Source organism: Lutra lutra, chromosome 9, assembly GCF_902655055.1.
Source record: "Lutra lutra chromosome 9, mLutLut1.2, whole genome shotgun sequence".
NCBI lineage: Eukaryota > Metazoa > Chordata > Mammalia > Carnivora > Mustelidae > Lutra > Lutra lutra.
The window spans coordinates 109,579,397-109,602,869 of NC_062286.1; the positions used below are offsets into that span (position 1 = coordinate 109,579,397).

Here is a 23,473-nt window from a genome sequence, read left to right on the forward strand (position 1 = left end):
TCTTAGGCTTCCACCAGCCCCCTCAATACCATCACTTTTTGTCACCAGGGCACACAGGACATTTCCTGTTCCCTCTGAGATGCACATGATATGAGAACCTTCCAGATTTTGACCCATAGAGGAAAAGTGACAGGTACATACAAATCTCACTTCCTGTTCTCTTCTCTCGCTCTACTTCCCACAGTTCTCAGGGTGGGAAGGGGTACACTTTCTTCCTTCTCAGTGGCCCACCCTGAGTTCTGTCATCGCTGGGCCTATGGTAAGACTCCAGCCCCTTAGGCTGGTCTGTGTTCAAAGAAGCTAAAGGAATTTGGAGAAATCCCTTCCTCTATTGAAATCTCTTGTTTTTCAAGATTTCTGCCCTGCTAACGAGAATCCTTTCCCTCAGGGAACCCCCTCCTTCCCTTTCCTGGAGCTACGATTCAGGAAGGATAGGGAGGGAAAGAGGGTGCTTAAAGAGAAAAGAAAATATATCAGTTTATTATGTGCAAAGTAGTTTCATTGCTACACAAGGCAGAGTGAATTGTAATTACAGGACGGTAAATGTGGAAGTCTCTTCACCTTCCTAGGCTTTGTGTAGCCACCACTGCAGGCTTTGGGCCCTTGTGGATCAGCTCTGGGGACCACCACGCAAGCTCTATCAGTATTATTGTTAATGTACTAAGTACCAAGAAAAAATGACCCAATATTGAACCAGTGTCTAGGACAACCCTTTATTGTTCTTAATAGTTCTTGATAATTTATGCCATATGCTCATTAAGATCTCGTTTTTCTACTGAGGAACTGTGATTCCTCAGAGAAAAACACAACCCTGACAAATAGTAAGTCTATTTAGTCATCTCAAGATAAACTAAAATAAGTGATTTATTTAGTCATCTCATGATAAACTAGACTGGACCATAAGTTAGAAATACCGATTAATCACTTCGCCAATGGATGTCCCCATGACTATTCCAGATTTCTCTTTCCCTTCAAGTCTGGGCTTCGGAAGAGTGTTAGATAAACAGTCCCTCATCCCTCCTACTGTTGTCTGGTCCTCACTCTCACGTTCCCACCAACCCATCACTAATACCAAAGGCACCCAGGCATCCTGGTTAAAGTCAAAGGACACCTTTCTGTACCACTCAGTTGCGGTAGACACTGTGCATCATTTTTTCCTCTTGGCTTCTCTGACAGTCTCGGTCTCCCTCCTATCTCACAGGTTGTACCTCTTCAGTCTCTTTCAGGCTGAATCGCCTCTACCAAACTCTTAAAATGAGGAGTTATCTGGATCTCAGTCTTGGGATCCCTTCTCTTTTCCCTCTCTTGCCAAGGATTGTAGCCATTTTATGCTCAAATGTGTTCTAGATTCATGATCCTCAGATTTGTGGATGTAAGTTATACCCAGGGAAAGGGTGAAAACTTCCAATCACTTAATCTCTGCTGCTTGAATTTCTTCTTCTATAATCACCCTCATAAGAGCCTCACAGGGTGTTATGGTGATAAAAGAAATCCTAAATGAACAGGGTTTTCATGAAAAAAGCAAGATGCATTGTGGTGTCCATTTGATGTGTCTACCTAGAGCAGGAAACTGAGCCCCTATTTGCTCTGTCACCTTAGACAGGTATTTTCACTTCCTGAGCTTCAGATTTTAGAGACTTAACTGTAGTGTTTATCAATGATTGGGTGTGAATTCTGCGAAATGGCATTTCATTTTCAAAACATGAGCACCTCCTCACTTATCTGGAAGTGGTATGAAAAGGCAAGAGTGGAGAGGCACGTGGGTGGCTCAGTTGGCTAAGTGCCTGACTTAGGTTCAGGTTGTGATCTTGGAGTCCTGGGATGGAGCCCTGTGTCAGGCTCCCCGCCGAGCATGGAGTCGGCTTGTCCCTTTCCCTCTGCCCCTCTCTCCGCCCATGCTCTCTCTTCTCTCTCTCTCTCTCTCTCATCCTCAAATATATAAATATAATCTTAAAAAAAGAAAAAAAAAGAGCAACAGTGGGGAGATATGTTTCCTACAGAATATAAAGCTTAACCTGAAAACCATTATTTATCCCAGAGGTTTCCTATTCTATTTCACTTACTGTCACTTAAAACTTTTAGGAGGAACAAAAGTCTCCCCTTTCAAATGAATGAGGTAAGTTGAGTATAAGCTTAGTAATAGCTGCAGAGTAGTATTAGCAGTGGGAGGGAGATTATGTTACAGCTGAGGCAATTTTGCTGTAGAAGACACAGCTGGATGGGTTAGAAAGACCTTGTCAATGTTACATTTATGTTTTAGGGGACTTTTCTGTTGTCCCCAAAATATTTTATATGCAGGGACTGAGAGTCCATGGGTCAGGAAGGCAGCACTGCCCCTTTCTGGTGAAGGAAACAAAGAAATACAGGCTTTAAAAAGGTAATAAATCACATTTCCACAGAAAGTTTTGCTTTGTTTGTAACAGATGGGTAACAGTGTTTGCAGCTGTGGTAAGTGGCAACAGGAACCCTGCGTACATCTGTGAGCTGAGTTTTGGGTATCTGTTATCTTTGTTTTTAATATAATTTGTTTAATGGTAAATGTATGCAATTTACATTTTTATAATGGCCGCTTTTAACCGCTGGCTCCCAGAATCCCAGAAAAATTTAAAAATTAACGTCTTGTGAGCTAGTCTGACCAACTCAACTTACCATTGGCTTGTCTTCAGAGAATAAAGGAAAAGTAATATTAATATTTGCTTGAGCAATATTTAATTATGTTTGAGTTCTGAGATGTGCACACTTAATTTAGATGTTTTTTTCTAGAACTCTATGTATCTATCAATGGGTAAATCAAAAGCAGTGATTAGAATCATCAGATGCTAGATCAATAGATGACAGGTTTTCTATAAATTTGTGTGAGCTGAGTGTGAGGTAGGTCTCATCTCCCTAGGGGAAGGAGGTGGGTAACCCAGAGAAAAAGCTATTTGCTTATTGAATGAATGACATGTTTTATGGACCTAATGGTGTCTCTTCAAAACTCTTATGTTGAAACCCCAACATATGCAACTTATTTGGAGATGGGGACCTTAGGGATGTGATTACATTAAATGAAGTCATAATGATGGGGTCCTAATCTGATAGGACTGGCGTTCTTATAAGAGGGAGAGACACCAGAGCTCGCTCTGTGCACAAGGGCAGGTCAAACGCCTCAGGAGGTTACAGTAAGAAGGCACTGTCAGCAAGCCGAGGAGAAACGTTTCACAGAAACCAGCCCTGCTGGCACCTTGACCTTATGCTTGGACCTTACGCTGCACAAGTGTGAGAAGAGAAGTTTCTGGTGTTTAGGCCACCCTGTCTAAGATATTTTGATATGGCTGCCCAAACTAACTAATACAGCATGCAAATAATGCAATTCCATAACAGTTAACACTATACTCATACCTCAGGCTCTGTCACAAGGTCACGAGGAATTTCTTCCTATCTGCTCCTCTGCTTGATAAACTTCTACTTAATCCTACTGGTCAAGGATTACCGCCTCTGGGAAGCCTTCCTTGTTTTCCCCCAGTTGTGTCAGGCCTTCTTCCCCCATAAACAGCTCTATTATAGTGACGATTGTAGCGTTTTTTGTTCTAACACAAATCCTTTGAATCTTTAACTTTTTAAAAGTGTTTTTTATTTATTTGAGAAAGAGAGACTGAGAGAGAGAAAGACAGAGAGAGAGTGTGTGTGTATGGGAAGGGGGAGGGGGAGAGAGAGAATCCTTGAGCAGACTCCCCACTGAGTGCAGAGCCGGCTGTGAGACTCCATCCCAGGACCCAGAGATCACGACCTGGGTCAAAATGAAGAGTTGGCTGCTTAGCTGACTGAACCACCCAGGCAACCCCCCTCCCCGCCACACCCTGGCATCCTTCAAAGAAAGGTAGATTGCATTTTAGAAATTAAGATGTAGCATACCTCCTGTGCTGCCTATATATTAGCCACTGGCCACATGTGGCTATTTGTCCTTACATTTAAGTATGATTTAAATTTAATTAAAATTCAATACCTCAGTTGCCTCAGTGCACTTCAGATAGTTGCTAACCACCTGTGGCTGGTGGCTGTTGCATTGAGCTCTCAGACATGGAACATTTCCATCCCTGCAGAAAGTTCTCTAGGACAGAGCTGCACTGGGCTGCAAGCAATCTGAGGTGGGGGCAAGTTTTGCATCTTTTTTGCATTGCTTTCTTGTCCCAGCATCTAGCCTGGTGCCTGATATACAGCAGGCATCCAGTAAGTATTAGCTGAATTATTCAAAGAAAAAAAAAAAAAAACGAACACTATTTATGTAGTTGTAGCTCCTTAAAGCATTTCATGGTTCCTCAAGATCACAGAAATAAATACGCCTATATACATGCATTTTGATGACTGGCAAGTAAAATGCTAAAAATAAGCAATTTTCATTTTGCCTGGGATGAGAACACGAAGATGCTTTAAGATGTAATTATAGAATTCATCTCAGGTGCTAATATAGCAATCTATAGTTGTTAATTCAGAAGCACAATATCGATTCTAATTTATTTTTTTCTAGGTCATCTCAGCTTCATTGCTCTATAAGTGACTCTATGGACTCATTAAATCTTTCAGCATGATATTTATGCAACCCTATTTAATGAGTCCTCCAACACCTTGAATTCTCTGGATCTCATACCTATTATTTCAGTGGCAAACTTCTGGGTTTAATTAATCGTACACTTTCTGGACACAAAGGAGGTCAGGAAAAGGTTGCTTGTAGACAGCCCTTTTGTTGCCATATTTAAAGATCTTTGACAATAACCCTTGGGAATCTAGGCATTTAGATGTTCCTACACTAGGAAAATTTTCTTTGTTTCTTACTTAAATGTTTCATGAGATACCTCAAAGCAGTTCCCTTCACTCAAACTCTGGAGCAAAAGGAGAAACCCTATCCTGTGACATGACAGAGGATTAAAACCCATCTGAAAAAAAAGATGTTTTTCTTCCAAGATGTTCTTTTAGATTTCCTAGTCACTTCGAGGATAAACACCAGGGCTGAGTACATATTATTGAATGAATAAATGAAAGCCATATAAACAACTGCTTAACCTTGGTACAAAGTCCAATGTTTACCCTAACTTCTATCTCACATCATTCAGGACATAAATTTCCAAGAGGGAGAAGGAGGTGGTAGTTAGTGAGGGTGTTCTAGAGGGAAGCATGCAGAGAGTAGAGAGAGGCAAGAAGATCTTCAGGGAAGTAAAGCAATTTCGGTTTGAACTCAGCACTCATACGCACAAGCTGGATGGAGCAGAGAAGAAAGGAGGGAGGCAGAGAGTCAGGGTTGGGAGGGGGTGAGAGTGTCCATCCTCAATCCTCATGCTTTACAAAGGGGAGTAGTGAGCGGTGAGCCCCAAGAGCCATGGGCAGAGAAGGCTGTCTCAAAATCCTTTAACCCACTTGCGCAGGTCACATTGAGTCTCAGTCTCCACTCTGCGGGGCATTACTTGCCCACTGGATGTGATGAGCACAGAAAACAGTGGTCTGCCTCTCACCCATGGCCTGGGAGCTGCAGCCAACAGTGAAACCCCAGAGCTGAGCCTTGGGTTCGGAGGGGTGTTCTAACATCTAGTCCTGCGAGAACGTCTTCTCTAAGACATTGGTTTAGAAACAAGGGATACTGAGAAACTTGAACATGCTGCCTATGAGATTTAAATCCTCTTGCTGTTGTGATCATTTGGGGGGCTCAATCCCCGGCCAGATTGGGTTGTGATCTTATGAAGGCTGGAGTATACCACCAGGAAAGAAACAGTGTTTGGTGTATGTGAATGGGTCCCTCCCTTCTAGCCACGCGGAGGGATCTCCTTCCTTCGACAGCAAGCCTGTTAGGTAATCTCCCCACTTTACAGATGTTTATACTGAGGCAAAGATGGTGTACCTTTATTGCTGGCCTGTCCATGAAATGTGAGCAAGAGATATCACACCCTTAACATCTAGATCATAAAATCATAGCTTCAGATATTTACTGAGAAAGCTGAAGGGCACAGTACACGACATGCGGTCTCCAAGGTCATACATACTCTTTGTATGACCTTGGGAAAGTTTATTAATTTTTCTGAACCTTAATTTCCTCTACTGTGCAATGTCCAGACAACTAGAATAACACATGTGATATGCTTTGAAGATGCTTGGCAGCATAGTAGGTGCTCAATAAATGCTAGTTGTTTCTGTTATTATTTAAACGTCAGGGGAGAAAAACCTTTTTAATGCTCTTCTATGGTCTTGAATTGCTCTTTATAATTTAAAAGCAGGTAGGACCTGTGTTTTTTGCTCTTTTGTGCTCTCTATTGAAATCGATATTTGCACACCCCAGAATAAAGAAGGCACTTAATAAATTCTTCGCATAAATTGAAAATTTTCCAATGCTATATCACCAGCATTTTTATAGACATTGGTGTGTATATATATGTATACACACACACACACACACACACACACACACACACACACACACACAATCTTTATGCAAAGGTCGATATGTACACAAATTGAGCAAACATCCTTTTTTATTTGCAATCTTGTTGTCTAGTGATTTGTATTTACCAAAAAATAGAAGTTACTGTGGTTAAAAAGATGACTAACCTTTACAGCTCCATTCATTAATCTCTAGTAGATACCGAGAAATATAATTTTCATCAGTGAAGGTTTGCATTCACAAATTTAAAAATGTGAAATTTCACGTATTTACATGAGGAGTACTCTTGGTATCAATCTTAGAGGGAAAAAAATCACTCTTTTCTAGAAAATGTGGGATGGCTTTATCTACTATTACTTTTGATTCATTCATTTTGTGTTCAGCAGTAGTCTATCCATGGGAAGGTATGAGGTAAGCGAGAAACATTTGGGGGAAATAGTAAACATGGCCCAAAAATGTACCTTTCATATACTGGCAGAGAAGGACTTTTTGTTCTTTTCCAGATACAAAACAGTGCAATTTTTTTGTTCTGTATTAACAATGAAACCTATTTTCCCCCAGAACATGTGAAATTGGTTTATTTTTATATTGTCTTTTATATGTGAAAAGCTGAAGGGACCAAACTAATGATGTGATTAAAGATTTTCTTAATGCCCCGGTATTGTGGGAATACCTGTCTCTTTTGAAAACAATATTTTTGTAACTCAGGAAGCTCAGTTGACCTTCTAAAGGAAAAACAAGTCGAGGACCAGCCGTTAGAAGCCTGATGAAGCCCAGCAACTCAAATGTGGTCCTTAGGCCTCTCTTGCATTTGTTTTGAAAAACAAAACCCAAGTCCTGGGTTCTGAGCTGCATTGCCATTTACCTCCTCGGAGAGAATTCAATATTCTACCTGTGGTATTAAATGTCTCACAATAACTTTCGAAAACACCAGAACAGTAACAGCAAACATCAAAAACAAACAAGCAAAAAATCCAATGATGCTGATACCTGATGACTTAAAAAAATACCCTGAACATTTATAGCCAACCGAAGAAGTCATTGTCAAGGTCTCCCTCCCTGATGCCTTCCGGGAGAAATCAATATTGCCTGCCCACCCCCAACCCCCACCTTTCCACGTGGGCTTAATCACAAGGTCACCACAGGAACAAGAGAATCACAGCTGGGGGGGTGGGGACATGGATAGGATTCATAGCCAGGCTGGGGCTTTGCTCTCAAATGGCATTCTCCACCTTTTTCTAGTGTCACAGTCTAGGAAAAAAATAAAAAGGTCTCGAAGGGTCAGGCTCGTGATGAGGCCCAAAACTCAAAATACAATAAACCAGCAGGAAAGCAGCTTAAAGCTTTTCCTTGCAGGTGCTAAAGCCAGGAGGGGTAAGAATGTACTAGATCCCTGCTTCTCAAATGGGATCCATGGACATGTGGCAGCAAGGGCATCCCCTGGAATCAGGTGAGAAATTCAGATCTCAGGTCCCACCCGGACCGCCCCGGAATCAGAATCTGCATTTTCATAGGATCTCCAGGTAATTCATACACTCACTGAAGTTGGGAAGTGTTGAGCTAACTACCACCGCGTGTGCTGATGGATGTAGAGAACAAGAAAGAAATTACAGCATTTTTGGTTTTTTTTTTTCCCAGTGAAATTGTTTTCACTAATTCTTTGACATGTTTCTAAACGTACTGCTTCACAGATCGAGTGCTTGAAGATGAAAACGTCATAAGCCTCGTAGGTCTCTGCTTTCAATACATCAGAATAGATGTATTCTGCTTTCTCTACCATCACAATAACACCTCTTTCCTCCCTGAAATGCACACGCACTGGAATGGCTTTGGCCAGTTTTCCTATTAGCAAGAGGAATACAGTAGGTTTCATAATGCATTTCCTCTGGCAAGTTGAAATCCTTTCCAAACATCTGACCTTCATTTTGCTCCAACCAGCAGCCCCTGGCCCAGGCATCCCTATTGGTGAGGTCTTTTCAAGGGCTTTTGATTTTGGAGAACCAGGAAATCCCGAGCTATCCCCTGAATTCAAAATATCACGTGGGAATACAATGATTTTGCTGGATTTTTAAAAGGATAGGTGTAGTCAATCAAATGGAGTGGTTCAGGAATACTCCTTGAGAGTTAATTTAATCCCACTGGTGTTTAAGATAGTAAGACTGTGGGCAACCAAGGCTGCAAGAAGTAGGAACTTAAAAATGTCTCAAAAGCAGAAATAACAGCACGAGTGTAAGAGAGAAAGATCGAGTTCTAAAAGGAAGCCAGTTTTGCAACTAGAGAAATAAAATGAAGAGAGGAAGAAGACAATAGTGGAGGATGGAATTGATGTCAAGAAGAGAGAGAACAATGATGAAAAAATAAACACCAGGGGAATACAGGTAAAGATGAATCAGGTGCATCATGGTTATAGCTAGGCAGGAAAAGGATGGGAATGTAGAGAAAGACCGGTGGGGGGTAGGGGTCCGGGGCAGTGGGAAAAACAAAGGAGCGAGTCCATGATGCCTGTAAACCTGATGGCCACATGCCACCCCTCTCTCAAAAGCGACCCCTCCCATCCAGTCCTACCTGGCCGGAAGGACGGTGGTCACCACTTGAGAGCTTGAGGGTTGGGGGGAGTAAAGTTGGGGGAAACAGAGGGATCCTCATGGCAAGTTTCCGACAAGAATGAGGAGGAATCGTCCCCCTGTGTGGGAAAAAAAGGGAGGCTGTCATTTTTGTGGCATTGAAATTGATTTCTAACCATTGGCTGTTTCAAACTCTTGGTCTGGGAGCTCTCTTGGAATACCTTCTAGAACGGAGATTTAAAATCTCCATCTCTTTTATCTATTCCAATGCTTCTACCCAGAAACACAATGTGATTGGCAATGGAATTGTCCTTGGTTCTTGCCATCCTTCTGTAGGAATTAGATGTTAAGTATGATTGCAACTAGTAGTTTCGAAAAATTCTTTACAAAATCGCACTACTGCTAAGAAACTTGAAAAGAGATTGTATTGAATCCCTGACAGCAACTGAACAATGTAGCCCAATGAGTCTGGGCTGAATGGCTATACTTTTCTGTCTCAAAGAGAGAAAGCTATTTTTTAAATATATGATGTTAGTTTTGTTTGTCCTCTACATAACTCATTTGTTAAAAAATATGCATTGAGCACCAACTATGTGCCAGGAATTGTTCTTCGGTGCCTAGAACTCAAGAGCATCAGTGAGCAAAACAGTCCAAGCCCCTGTGCTCCAATGTAAAAGCAGCTTGTGTTCCACTGGGGAGGGATCAACACTAAACAACACACCTAAGAAAGAAGTAAATGACCTAATGAGAGAAGGTGATAAATGCTCTGAAACACAGAAAGTCAGAATAAATGGCAGAATAAATGGAAGAGGAGATACCAGGAATGGGGAAGTGGTGGGAAGAGTGCACATTTAAGTAAAGCGGTCATAGAAGGCCTCTTTGAAAAGAAAGCTTTGAGCAAAGACTTGAGCCATAGGAGGGAGGTGCCCAAGCAGACTCTTGAGAGATGAACATTCTGGGCAGAGGTCCATACAACAGTCCAGGGTGACATTGGCTTGGCTTGTTGGGTCCCAGCAAGGAAGCCAGGATGGCTGGAGCAGAGAGTAGGTCAATGAGGAAATGAAGAGGAGATACAGCAAAGTGCAGTCAGATCATGTCGGACCTTGCAGACTTTTATTTCTCAGAGAGATGGGAACCATGAAAGAATCTTGAACTGGGGAGTGAGCTGATTTATGTTCTAAAAGATGACTCTGTCTGCCCTGTTGGGAGTAGATTGTGAGTGGGCACATGTGGAAGTGGGAAGACCATTTAGCAGGTTATTGAGAAATCCAGTTGAGAAAGGATGGCGGCTTTGACTGGGGTAATGGCGCTGCAATTGGTTCCTTAACAATTATAAAGATGTCCTAACCCTTTCATCGCATTTTGCAAGTCCTGCAGTATTTATAATCTCACCTAGAAGATAGTCCTGATAATCAATTAAAGAATTGCAACAGCTCATTATGTATTTCCTAAAATCTAAGAACTACTTCAAAAAAAATATGTGAGATTCAAAGGAAAAAAAAAAAAACCCTTTTCAGACAAAGCTAGAAGACGACACATTTCCTATTTTCTCCATGTCACCAAAACTATATACATGCTGCTGACTACTATCCGAACCAGGATTTCTCCTATGCTAGCATAATTCTGGAGGGCAAAATCCATTTTGATGCCAAAATAGTTAAACATAGTAAGCTTCTTCCCAATTGTTTCAAGTTGTTTGTGTGTGAATGCATGTGTGCATGTGTGTCTGTGATGGTCACAGAGGGTATGTAGTGGAGAATGTATGCAAACTGTCAGAAACATCATGAACTGTTTATTATCTCCTCACAAACATTAGCAGAAATTAAATACAACCCTATTAATAAAACTCTTTGAAACATAAAACTCTTTGGAATACGGAAATACTACTTGAACCTGTGTTTCAGCTACAAACTCAAAGACCTCCTCACCAAATTCAAAGATTATCCTCAGCAAATGATTAAAATAAATGTAGAAGACTCCAGGACTCCAAGTGGTAGGTTTGCTACATTAATTTGACCTTAGGCAGAATACATGGGAAACAGAGAATGTGACTCTTGCTTTTAGAAACTGCTTTTCCCATTTTGAACTGAAATTTCCTTTAGCATTTTTCGGCTCACTGGTCATGCATTTTTCCTTCTGCAATAGCTTTTTCTCTGGTCTCTGCATGCTACTTCATAAAATGTTTCAAAGCACCAGGACATCTCCTTTTTAGACATTCTCCAGGTACATATTTCTTGTGGTTTGAATTTGCCATCCTTCCCCTGAAAATGTTGAGGGCCATGGTAAAATCAGGTAGTGGTACCTGAGGTAATTAAATCTTTCCATTCCTTGCCTTAAATAGTATTTAAGGTGTGCAAGTTTGACTCTTTTTATTATTTGGTTATACCAAAGCAGGGCTTTTAAAACAAACTAGAGATACATTTGGGTCAAATCATCTAATTACTATTGGCAAAATTCACATAAATCATGCGCAATGATAGGCACACAGAGTAGAAGTGAACCCAAAAGGTTTTGTGGGCCATCCAGGGTTGTGTGAACTCTTTTGTTAAGGGCAATCTTATTCATGATGTTAATCTCAGTTCTTGCTGGGAAGACTTTGAACCCCATCAACACATACACTCTTTGCTCTAGTAAGTGATGAGTATTCTCTTTGGATACCCTCCCTTCCAAACTATATGCCCATCACTGCACTCCCACATTTCCTCATCTTTAGGAAAGAAAGTAAGGACAAAGAAAGGGGAAATAATTCGTTAGCGGGGTAGAGAAAAGAGGAGGAATCAATGAAACCACGTGAATCTCCATTCCAATTTTGTTTAAGTCTCAAACCCAGTTGCCTTACAGGGGCTAATGAATAACAGGAATCCACGAGGCAGCCTGGGGAATGCCATGCAGGCCTGAGGGGAGCCCTTTCTCTGCCCTAGAGATTTGTTTACAGGTTGGCTCTCTGTAATTACATAATCTAATTTTTTTAAGTTTTATTTTTAAGTAATCTCTATACCCAATGTAGGGATTGAACTCACAGCCCTGAGATCGAACCACATGTTCCACTGACTGAGTCAGCCAGATACCCTTATATAATCTAATATTAAAGAGAAATTATTTGTTTTTATTCTTAAAGATTTTATTTATTTATTTGAGAGAGAGAAAGACAGAGATAGTGAGAGAGAGGAGGAGCTGGGAGGAGAAGGTTCAGAAGTAGGCTCCCCACTGAAGAGGGAGCCCAATGTGGAGCTTGATCCCATTGGGCTCAAGCTCCACATTGGGAGATCAAGACTTGAACTAAAGACAGGACCTTAAATGACTGAGCCACCCAGGTGCCTCGAAATTATTAAGAAGATTTCCAAGTATTAAATAATAGCATGAGGATTTTGTAATATGCTGACTTGCCTAGGCTGAACTACATTTCCTTTCCCAGAGTTCCCTTTCCAGGTAAGATGAGCTACAGGGGAGACTCTCCCGAGAGGTGGAGGACTGAGGAGGGAGGCAGTGGCCATCTATAACACACACATGTTTTTGCAGATATGTTGAATGGGGTCTGGAATTACTTTCCCTTCTCTTTGAGCCTTTCTTTAGTTGCTCTGACTCGTGGTCCAGGTATGTGTATGTGTGTTTGGCTCTGTGGTAAAGACTCAATCTTTTGCAGGTTCTGCTTCTCTAGGTGAACTCCAATTAATACAGGTATTAATGAATTTAAACATATTAGAAAGACCATGTAGGGATTTTCTATTCCTGGTTAGGTTACTCGGACCATTCTTCTTACTGAAAACAACTAAAAAAGCTAGATTCGAGATTAAAAATATTTTCTTCAAAGAACCTAAGAACCACAAAAATTTAAAGAGTTATCAGGCCCAAACTGCAGAACCTCAAACATAGAGAAGCCACTTATGCTCTGATGGGCTTTTGCTAATGCTGGAAGTTGAAACCATCTTTTGAAAGCCTGGTATGGTGGGGCCACAACTCAAAGCCTGTGCCCTGTACAGAATGAGGAATCTTAGGGGAAACTTTCTCTACAGTAAGTAAAACATACAGATTGCAGATTTGAAAATAAACAAAATAGCACTTATGGAATCAAATAGAACACAAAAGCTAGGATTAAAAACCCAGTAGAAAAGTAGAAGAGCAGTGTAAACAAATTTTTGGTGAATTAGAAAAAGGGTCAGAGAAAAATTGTCTACTGGGTAGCACAGAGAATTGAAAAGATGGAAAATACTGAAAAGAGTTACAAGACTGAGTTGATGGAGTAAAGGTCCATTTTATTTTATATGTAAATAATGTGATGGAAGCCATTTTTGCTGACATGATGGCTGAGTTTCTACAGAAGTGAGGAAAATTATCCACCCAGCCACCTCAAATACATATTTAGAGACATTTTAGAAAAACTGCATAGAACAAACACAGATAAAAAAATCCTAAATGCAAGAAAAGGAGGAAAAATACAAGCTATTATCAAAGAATTACACTAAGACTAACAGCTTCTCCATAACAAGAGAAAGCAGAGGACAGGGGAATTTTATCTTCAGTGTGCTAAAAGAAAATAACTGTCAGCCTAAAATTTTATACCCAGTCAAAGTATCCTTCCAGAATGAAGGTAAAATAAAGACATATTTATTCTCAGACAAAAATGAAAACAAAACCAAAACCCCCAAAGAGTTTGTCATTGGTAGACTGTATAAAGAAACTTCTAAAGGATGTAGAAAATAATGGTCCCAAATGGACAGTCTGAGACACAAGATAGAATGCTGAACAAAAAATCTTGTGAATATGTAGATAAGTCTAAATCAACACTGACAATATAACATAGCATAAGAATGTCTTATTTGTTTAGAGATGTGTACACAATCATTAATAAATTTCAAAAATAAATCAGAAGGAGACAGAGTCAAATTGTTCTAATGTTCTAGCACTGCCCAGAAGAGTCAATCTATCCTAGCTTTACATTCAAGAAAATAATGTATAACTACATTTTTTTTTAAAGATTTTATTTATTTATTTGACAGAGAGAGATCACAAGTAGACAGAGAGGCAAGCAGAGAGAGAGAGGAAGAAGCAGGCTCCCTGCTGAGCAGAGAGCCCGATGCGGGACTCAATCCCAGGACCCTGAGATCATGACCTGAGCCGAAGGCAGCGGCTTAACCCACTGAACCACCCAGGCGCCCCTATAACTACATTTTTTAAAAGGCAATTATTCACACTGATACCAATGGGGGAAAAAAATTAAAAGTTTCTTCCACAGGAAAAAATATACACAAAAAAACAAACCATTGGTTGGGCTACCAAGTCTTGAAAATGAGCAAAACATAGTCAACAGGCAGCCAATTTGCACTCCGTGGTCTGGCTTTATTGAGGAGGTCCAATGGGCGATGGCAAGGAGAATCCACATTTCCCCCATCAAGTTGCAAAGGATCAGGGAACACACAAATGAATCATGTAAGGAAGAGGCTTTTACTTTAAATGCCCTAGTCTCTTTCTCCCTGAACACTCCAGCAGGACTGAAATCACTTCATTGAGAGTTCTGTCTCAGGGCACAGTGGTAGATCTCACAAGACTAACTTCACTCAGAGGGATGAGTCACACATCCTGCTCATTCAAAGATGTCAGGGAAATGAGGAAAATCAGTCTGTATTCCCCTGGTAGAGGAAAAAAATAAGAGCCAGTAGGCCACATGATGAAATGTTCTTTCACTATAAATTAAAATGCCCTAAAGCTTCCTGAAATTCTCTCTTATTGATGAGCTCAATTTAAAAAAGAAAACCTGTGTTCTAAGAAGTATCAAAGACAAATTAAGTGTCAGAGAAAAAGTAAATTCCAGATTTATTGACTGTTTTATGAGGTTATGGAGATGGTTCATTAAAAAGTCCTCTCAAAAGATGATTCTTCTTGTAATGAGAATGAGTGGCTGCAAAGTGATCAATATACATTGGAATATTTGCAGCAGATTTGGGGCAACTCTGATTAACGATGCTTCAACATGCTAAATAAATCTTTTCGAAGTGTTCAGGAGAAAGGCAGAGTGTCCTTTTTATAATCAATCAGTTCAGAGTTGGACGTGACCACAGAAGGTATGGTTTCTCTCTACTGGCAGTTGGGTTGTCAGTTGCTTCCGTCACCCTTTGTACACATATATACTTTTCCTAATGGTCTTGACAAACCCAGGGATGGAAATCCCAAGGAAACCAATTATGTTACCTATATAATTATTAGGGTTTATTGCATCCATCTTAAGGACTCCACAGCTATAGATTTCATAAAAAGACACACCTTGAACAAAGCTGAAAATAGCATACCCTCAGGGACTGAATTAAATATTTCACTGCTAGGATACACGCAACTGAACATTTCTTCAGAATGTAGAACTTAACTGAAAAGGAACTGGGTATTCTCTTTCAAGGATGTCTACTGCTGTTTGTAACTTAAGAAATTTCAGGAGGACTTATGTACAGGAATGCATAGTGTAATTCTACATCAAATTGAGTTGCCTCTTTCAGAAATCACCTACTTCCATTTTCCCCAATGCCCTCAAGAATTACATGCAAAAGGAATAGACTCATTGATCTCTATTTTAGTGGGGGAAAAAATAGAGTCTATATATGAAAAAGGCCTAGTGCATGCCACAAAGTTGGACATTCTAAAATAAATTTTCACACTGTGTCTGGCCAAATTTGGTTCTCTACCAAATATGTGCCAGTAGGATGGAAGTCCTTGGTCCCAGTGTGGAAATGAAATGGTCTTGACTGATGCCCATTGTCTTCCGACTGTTCTATTGGAGGATGGTAACAATTTTAGGAACTTGAGTTGATACTTACAGATCATAAGCCAGTGGTGGAGTAAAAGGTTAGAAGGTTACACTTTGGATTAATCTTCATATGTAGTTCACTCTACATCCAGCCAGAACTCCTTGCCATTGAAGAGCTGTTGTCTTTCAGCAATTGGGTTTTCAAATTTCTTTTGTTAAAAAAATACTTGTTCAATTTTCAAGGAGTTGTTTGGTTATCAAAGGCTTGGAAAACTCTGCAGCTTGTAATTGTGGTTCAGAACAGCTCAAAATAGTAATACTAGGAAAATATAGGCATGTAAAAATAGCTTCCTCCCTGTTTTGGAGGAGGTTAGGAACATTAAACACGTTATTACATTAGTTAGAATAAGTGGACAAAGAGAAACTAAGTGATTATATTTGACGTGTTGGTGAAAGAAATTAACAAATGGGAAGACATATGATGCCATGTAGTGTATCTACTTGCTGTAGCCATTACTGTTTTCGAGGTATAAAACTGCTCATTGCATCTTAAAATACTTGAAGAAAGAACTCTACTCCCCTCAGTAACCTCTGGCAAAGTTTGTCATGCTTTCCTCTTCATAGAGAGATTGTGATTATCTTTAATATTACCTACTATAGAGTCAACTCAATTTCTTTGTCCAACATTCAGTGATGGAACAGCTCATAAATTTCTAGATGTCATGAAACCATTCCACTTTCTCATCTTTCTGATTGAATGCAACGGACTCAGTTAACCTTTTATAAATACTGCTGGTTGGTCTCATTCCCTTGAGTTACTGTTCTTTCTTTATTGTTTCTGCTTTTGTTAATTTCCCTCATATCTATGTCTAGACTTAAAAGGCCATTCTGATACTGGATGTGAAGAGGGATTATTTCAAAGCCAGTGCTATCCTATTTCTGGTCCACATCCAACAATTACAGGAGTGTGGATGAATGCTATGCTGGTCTGGACTTTCACTTGCCTATATTTGCTTCCCTGTGCTTTGTGCTTTCTCCACATAACCTACATTTTATCTTATTCATTTCACTGTTTATTATTGTTCCTTCTTATCACAGATATTTCCTTTGATTAGCCATGGTGTCCTACAATATTAACTGTCATGATTTCTTATGTTACTGTTAAAGTCATGGTTCTAAAGCACAACATTTCTTTTTTTTTAAAATATTTTATTTATTTATTTGACAGACAGAAGTCACAAGCAGGCAGAGAGGCCGGCAGAGAGAGAGGGAGAAGCAGGCTCCCTGCTGAGCAGAGAGCCCGATGCGAGGCTCGATCCCAGGACCCTGAGCCAAAGGCAGAGGCTTTAACCCACTGAGCCACCCAGGCGCCCCTAAAGCACAACATTTCTTAAGCCTTGAAGAGCACCTCTTAATAAATGCTTTCATTTGACATGACACCAAAAATCTCCAAGGGCAACCTTCAAATCAGACACAAAATGGTAGTAAGGGCAACATGGATGAAAAGCAGAGAGATATCACTGTTGTTCTTATTTAGTAAAAAATGAAGGAAACAGAAATCAATGTTGATGAGGCTGTGGAAAAAAGGAACCCCCAAGCACGTTTGGCAGGAATGCAGATTGGTACAGCCCCTGGGGAAAACAGTATGGTGTCTCCAGTGTATCCACTACTGGGTATTTACCCAAAGAAAACAAAAGCACTAATTTGAAAAAGTACATGCACCCCTATGTTTACTGTAGCATTATTTACAATAGCTAAGATATGGAAGAAACCTGAGTGTCCATCCATAGATGAATGGGTTAAAAAAATTAAGTATATTTATGCAATGGAATATTACTCAGCCTTAAAAAAGAATGAGCTCTTGCCATTTGCAATACCATGGATGGAGCTAGAGGGTATTATGCTGAGTGAAATAAGGCAGACAGAGAAAGACGAATACCATATGATTTCACTCATATGTAAAATTTAAGAAACAAAACAAATTAAAAAAAAAAGAAGAAGAAGAGACAAAAAAAATCCAGACTTTAAATACAGATTACAAACTGGTGGTAGTCAGAGGGGAGGTGGGTGGAGGGATGGAAGAAATAGGTGAAGGGGATTAAGAGTACATTTATCATGATGAACATTAAGTAATGTGTAAGTTGTTGAATCATTATATTGTACACCTGAAACTAATATAAACACTGTATATTAACTATACATCAATAAAAATGAAAAAATAAAAATAGAATCAATAAACTTAATACCTCAAAAAGGCCTCTTCTCCATATACCATGACTTTGGGGGTTAGAGCTTCAACATGAGAATTCTGGGAGGACACAATTCAGTCCATAGCACCACTGATTCTGATTATTAGCTCTATTTGGGCAGACTAAACTGATCATGTACAGACAGGCCCAGAATTTTACAAATAAAACAAAACACAAATGAAGGCAAAACAACTACTATAAATTCACAGAAACACTTTAGACCTCTTGCTAAGGACCAAAAAAAGAAGAAATGGGAAATTGGTATAAATATGGTAGTGGCACACACTGTTAATTATCTACCTAATTGCTATTTCTATTTCTTTGATAACAAAACATCAGTTTTGTTCAGGTGCCTGTTGACTATGCCTGTGATTGGTTCCTATATACCCATTGGTGCCAAATACCCATTCCTAAACCAATCACCTGCCTGTGATTGGTTTAGGAATGGGTATATGGCACAATCTTAGCCAATGGGGAGAAGGGTATCAGGAAGATTTAGGAAAGTTTTCCTTAATTCTGTAAAATGAAGACATTGCCTTTGAATGGTTTTATGTAATGTTGTGATGCATGGAGCTATGGCAGCCATCTTGTGACTATAGGTTTACAGCTCAGGCATGAAAGGCAACAAAGTGAGATGGCATGGTAGAGATTCTGAAAATACCTGGACTCTTGATGAGGTTGGTGAGCTGTTAGATTAACCAATCCTCAAACTGTGACATGTCTGAACTTTCAATAATATGACTTACAAGTTTATTATTGTATAAGCCAGTTTTAATTGGGTTTTCTGTAAAACTGCTACAGAATGCACCTTGACTGATAAGCTGCCCAACACTTATTCTTCTAATGTGTAGTCATACTAAGTGCAGAAGTTTACAGGTGCTTTAACACCTACCAAAGTTGATTTAATCATGATAACCTAGTGCAGTAACACAATCTATTTGTAGGGTTTTTTATAGTGAGTTATATAATCAAAACACATCTGTGATTGCATTGTATCTGTGAGACAAGTAGCTGACGATTTTAGACCACAAACAAAAACAAAGCAAAATAAAACTCTGTGGGAACAACAATATCTCAGAAGATATATATTTCTTTCAAATACAAAAACTGGTTAATGAGATAGCAGTCATAACCAGGGTATATTATGTCAGTGTACAAAGTAATGACATGTGATTTTAGACAGCATGGATTAAAAATGTGTATATGTGAATATATCACCTGGGACTGATTATTAAGGTGTTAATGTGTTTCTTAAATTCCAGCTAGACCTGAGTCTTTTGCTCCAAACCTTTTGAAAGATCAATCCTAAATGGAAAATATAGCAATTTCTGAAATTATCCTAAAACTTATTACTAATGCATAATCATCTCAAAATGATGGCTAAGAATATTCAAATTGCATGTTTACATGAAAGACATAAAAATTAGCAGCATGTTTAAGTAATTATCAATTCTCAGATTTTCATTACTGCTTCATCTATATTTCCAGGCCTAAAAACTTCAGGAGTTAAAAATATTAAATAAATCAAAATAAATACAAAAGGAGAAGAGCAGAAATAACTGTAAAGATATATTTAGAATCAGCCACAAAAAATTCTATAAGCAGTAAATTGATGAATGGACTATACAATGAAATGAAAACAACATTTAAACTTTGCAGGTTCATAGAGTACTTGTATGGAACAGCAATACCTTTTGGAGTAGATATTTTTAACCGTGCATAGAAAAATAATAAAACTGGAAAGCACATTTTTTCACAGACAAATATTCAGTGATGCATCAAAATGTATGTAATGATCTAAAATCAAGATGCTGTTTGCCAACCTAAAAGTATTTGATTTATAGATGATCAGTAAATTTAATATTAATGAAAAACAGTTGATTTTGACCGAACAATAAGGATAGAGGAGCCACAGTATACTATTATATAGGGATGGGGGGAAGATTTGTTCTTTTTTTTTTTTTTCTTTTTCTGGTTTATGAGAGCATTTTGTTGGCTAAAAACCGGGGTGATTTTGGTACAGAACGTCCTCTGCTGGACAAAGTCCGCCATTACAATATTTTATCAGAACCGAAGAGGCCTGGTTAATTCCACTAATTCTCTATTCTGGCAGGGAGAAAGGGAAAGCACTTTAAAGACATCTGAACCACACTTCAGACCAACTGCGACCAAGATGTCAGGATCTGGGTTTGAGCCTTTGCAATGTGTAAAGCTCACCAGTAGATGATAAATGTGTACTGAATATCGCTGGAAAGATTTTCACCATGGTTGAGGAAGATACAGTTTACCCTGTAGGAACAGCTCTGAGAGACCGTGTGCAAGGTACATGACCTACAGAGATCTTATTTTAACTGAATGGAAAGAAAATGAAGTTATTGCGTGTTATTACTTGGTTCAGTTTACCTTGGGCTTTTCGTCCAGGATCTGTTGACGTATCTCCTTGTGTTTCTCTACAAGTTTTTCTTGCCGTTTACTTTGGGCCTCTTCTAACTACAAGAAAGTTACAAAGAAAGTCATTTTCATCTAAATGTGCAAGGGAATGTTTTCAGAAAGAAACTGAAAGCTTTTCAGATCTATGGCATACATTGAATTATTTCATATCCTGAACAAGAACTGTCCTTACAAGTGTAGGAGACTCTTGGTAAATGTTGGTCCTGGGTGATGGGGACACAGTGTCCAGGTGGGGGTGATCTATAAATTATGTTGATTTAATAAAAATTAACATTTTTGTTAATGTTTGAAAATTTCTGTAATATCAACTTAAACAACAGAGAAGTGCCTTTGGAGGTGGCCATCTTTCCTCGCAGTGATGACAACTACACGTTCTTTTGGGGGCTCTCCTATTGACCTTATACTTCTAGGCTCCTATCTTTGGAAAGGATTCTTGACATTTATTTTTCGATGACCCTTTTTATCTGTAGGTTTGCAATTAAACTTGCAGAAACACTGATTACAGAACAGCTGCTCTGTAAAGCAGCTCTCCCAGGTGCTAGTGATAAACGGATACCAGGCTCGGCATTTCCCTTCAGAGGCTCACACTGTGTTTGCCGAACATTCATATGTGGTTCGAGAAACAGAGAGAGATTAACTGACGTACCCTCTTGATGTACTGCACCACCTCTTGGATGTATGACCGGATCATCTCTGTCTTTTCCCTAAGAGCAAATGACAACTAGATCATTATATGACGTCATTCAGCATCAACATATAGGTGCACCTGGGACTTCCAGATGAAAGTTTCCAGAACTTTCTACATTCTCATTGCTGCTGCAAGAAAGGTACAGCTTGCTAGCTCTGGACAGAAAGCAGGTTCGGCCCACCGGCAAGCAAGCTCTGTTTTTGCTAAATGCTGGGAACGTGGCCGGACAGCATGGGAACTGAGGATTGGTTCTTTTTTCCCCTAAGGACAACTCTTTACTCCACCTTTATCTGAAAGATCCCTGGGTGCGCCTTAGTTCTTTGCTGAACTGCTCTATGATTTCCATGTTAAAAACTTTACAAAAAGGATCTTTGGAAAGGTTAATTAGAGGAGAAATTTCACAGATGGGTCTTTAGGTGGTTAAGAAGTTGTTATCCTGGGGGTGCCTAGGTGGCTCAGTGGGTTAAGCCTTTGGCTCGGGTCATGATCTTGGGGTCCTGGGATTGAGCCCCACTTTGAGCTCTCTGCTTAGTGGGGAGCCTGCTTCCCCCCCTCTCTCTGCCAACTTGTGATCTCTGTCAAATAAATAAAATCTTAAAAAAAAAAAAAAAAGATTATCCTGAACGGAATAAAATAATCCCCAGGAGACGGGTAGGGGAGAAGGGGTTCTTTCTCCTTACTCTTCCATTTGACTTTTGTCTTTGGATTTAGCTTCTGTTATCTTCTCCTGCCTTTTTTTGTCCATCTTCTTCTTTAACTCCTTCTTCTCTCTGAAGTCAAAACAGAAGTAAGGGGGGGAAAAAGGTAAATAAACAGCAGATTTTGTGCAACACATCTGTAGACACAGGGCTACTGGAATGAGAATGCAGGCTTACTTCTCACAGATTTCTTTGAGCTTCTTCAGCTGATTATTCTGACATTCTTCAGCAACATCCGTCAATTTTTGAATAAGCTGGGGAAAGAAAATGTGTTTGCTGTTTTACATGATCACAAACAAAGCATCCTCTCCCCTGGATCCTCCAGATAGCAGTGTCTGGCGTTTAGAAAGCGATGATGGATGTTTAACAATAGTCAACAGTTACCAGGCATCTACCATGCCAAGTGGACATAATTTAAAACCATCGCATTATCTAGGTTTTAATATGAACGTCTTCCTCTTATCTCCTTTGTAATTAAAGAGGATTCCTTAGATTATTGTCCTGGTTTCTGCAACTTAGCTCAGTGCCATGACAAGTAACATGGAGGTTCTGACTCCAGTCCCTACTCCAGGACATCAAAAATATGATTTTGGTCAAGACTGCTACATTTTCTGAACCTTCATGTTCTCGGTTATAAACGGGATGATTACTGATTTTGTCTCTTGGAGATACAGTGAAGCTCAAAATCACAGGAGGATGATATGAATATAAGTTATAATCAACTGTGAATTGGAATTCTGGGTTTCCACCAGATTCATTGTTTGCCTCAAGGACCATGAGTTGCCCATCTTAGATGGAAATCGGTGTTTGGGGGCGCCTGAGTGGCTCAGTGGGTTAAGCCTCTGCCTTTGGCTCAGGTCATGATCTCAGGGTCCTGGGATCGAGCCCCACATTGGGCTCTCTGCTCAGCAGGGAGCCTGCTTCCCCCCCCCCCACCTTTCTGCCTGCCTCTCTGCCTATTTGAGACCTCTCTCTCTCAGTCCAAAAAAAAAAAAAAAAAAAAAATCTTAAAAAAAAAATAAGAAAAAGAAACCAGTGTTTGCATCCTTGTGTAGGTAACTTCCAAAGACCTTCAGAAATTCTCTCTATAGAATGGTACCCCTGAATTTTCATGCATTTCATGAAAGCAATTCTTTTACTGTTTTGCATCAATTTTCTTATCAAACCAAACTTCCAGAGGCAGCGACCATTGTCTGTGTTTGCATATCCTTGGCCCTCTGCACCATTCCGTTCAGTAGGTGCTCAGTTAAATGCTTATAAGTTACATGAGGGTCATTTTGCTTTCCAATCCCATTTCTTTCTCTGTTCCACATGAAGAACCTATGGAATTTTCTGCCATTACTCAGGCAGTGGTGGCAACTGGACTCTACCCTTCTGACTGGAGCCCCAAGCAGATGGTGTGGGCTTCCTCTGAAAGCCCCCCACTGCTGTCAGCCAGTGATGGAGATTCTCAGATACCACAGGGTAAGTGACCTGTTGCTGCAACAGGGACAAGGCAATCTAATCAGAGTCCCAGCAAACTAACTTCCTTCCTTCCTTCCTTCCTTCCTTCCTTCCTTCCTTCCTTCCTTCCTTTCTTTTAATTATGTTCAGTTAGTCACTGTATAGTAAATATACTATTAGTTTTTGATGCAGTGTTCAACAATTCATTACGTATAACACCAGTGCTCATCACAGCACACGC

At 39.8% G+C, this 23,473-nt stretch overlaps 1 protein-coding gene across 1 annotated transcript in view; it reads right to left on the minus strand.

Annotated features, from left to right (window-relative positions):
* The window catches only part of PLCB1 (phospholipase C beta 1), a 680,586-nt gene that overhangs the window by 57,872 nt on the left and 599,241 nt on the right, over nucleotides 1–23,473 (minus strand). Inside the window, 4 exon segments of the mRNA XM_047744852.1 lie at nucleotides 20,356–20,442; nucleotides 21,050–21,107; nucleotides 21,772–21,861; nucleotides 21,967–22,043. Coding sequence (XP_047600808.1) covers nucleotides 20,356–20,442; nucleotides 21,050–21,107; nucleotides 21,772–21,861; nucleotides 21,967–22,043 — 312 coding nt within the window.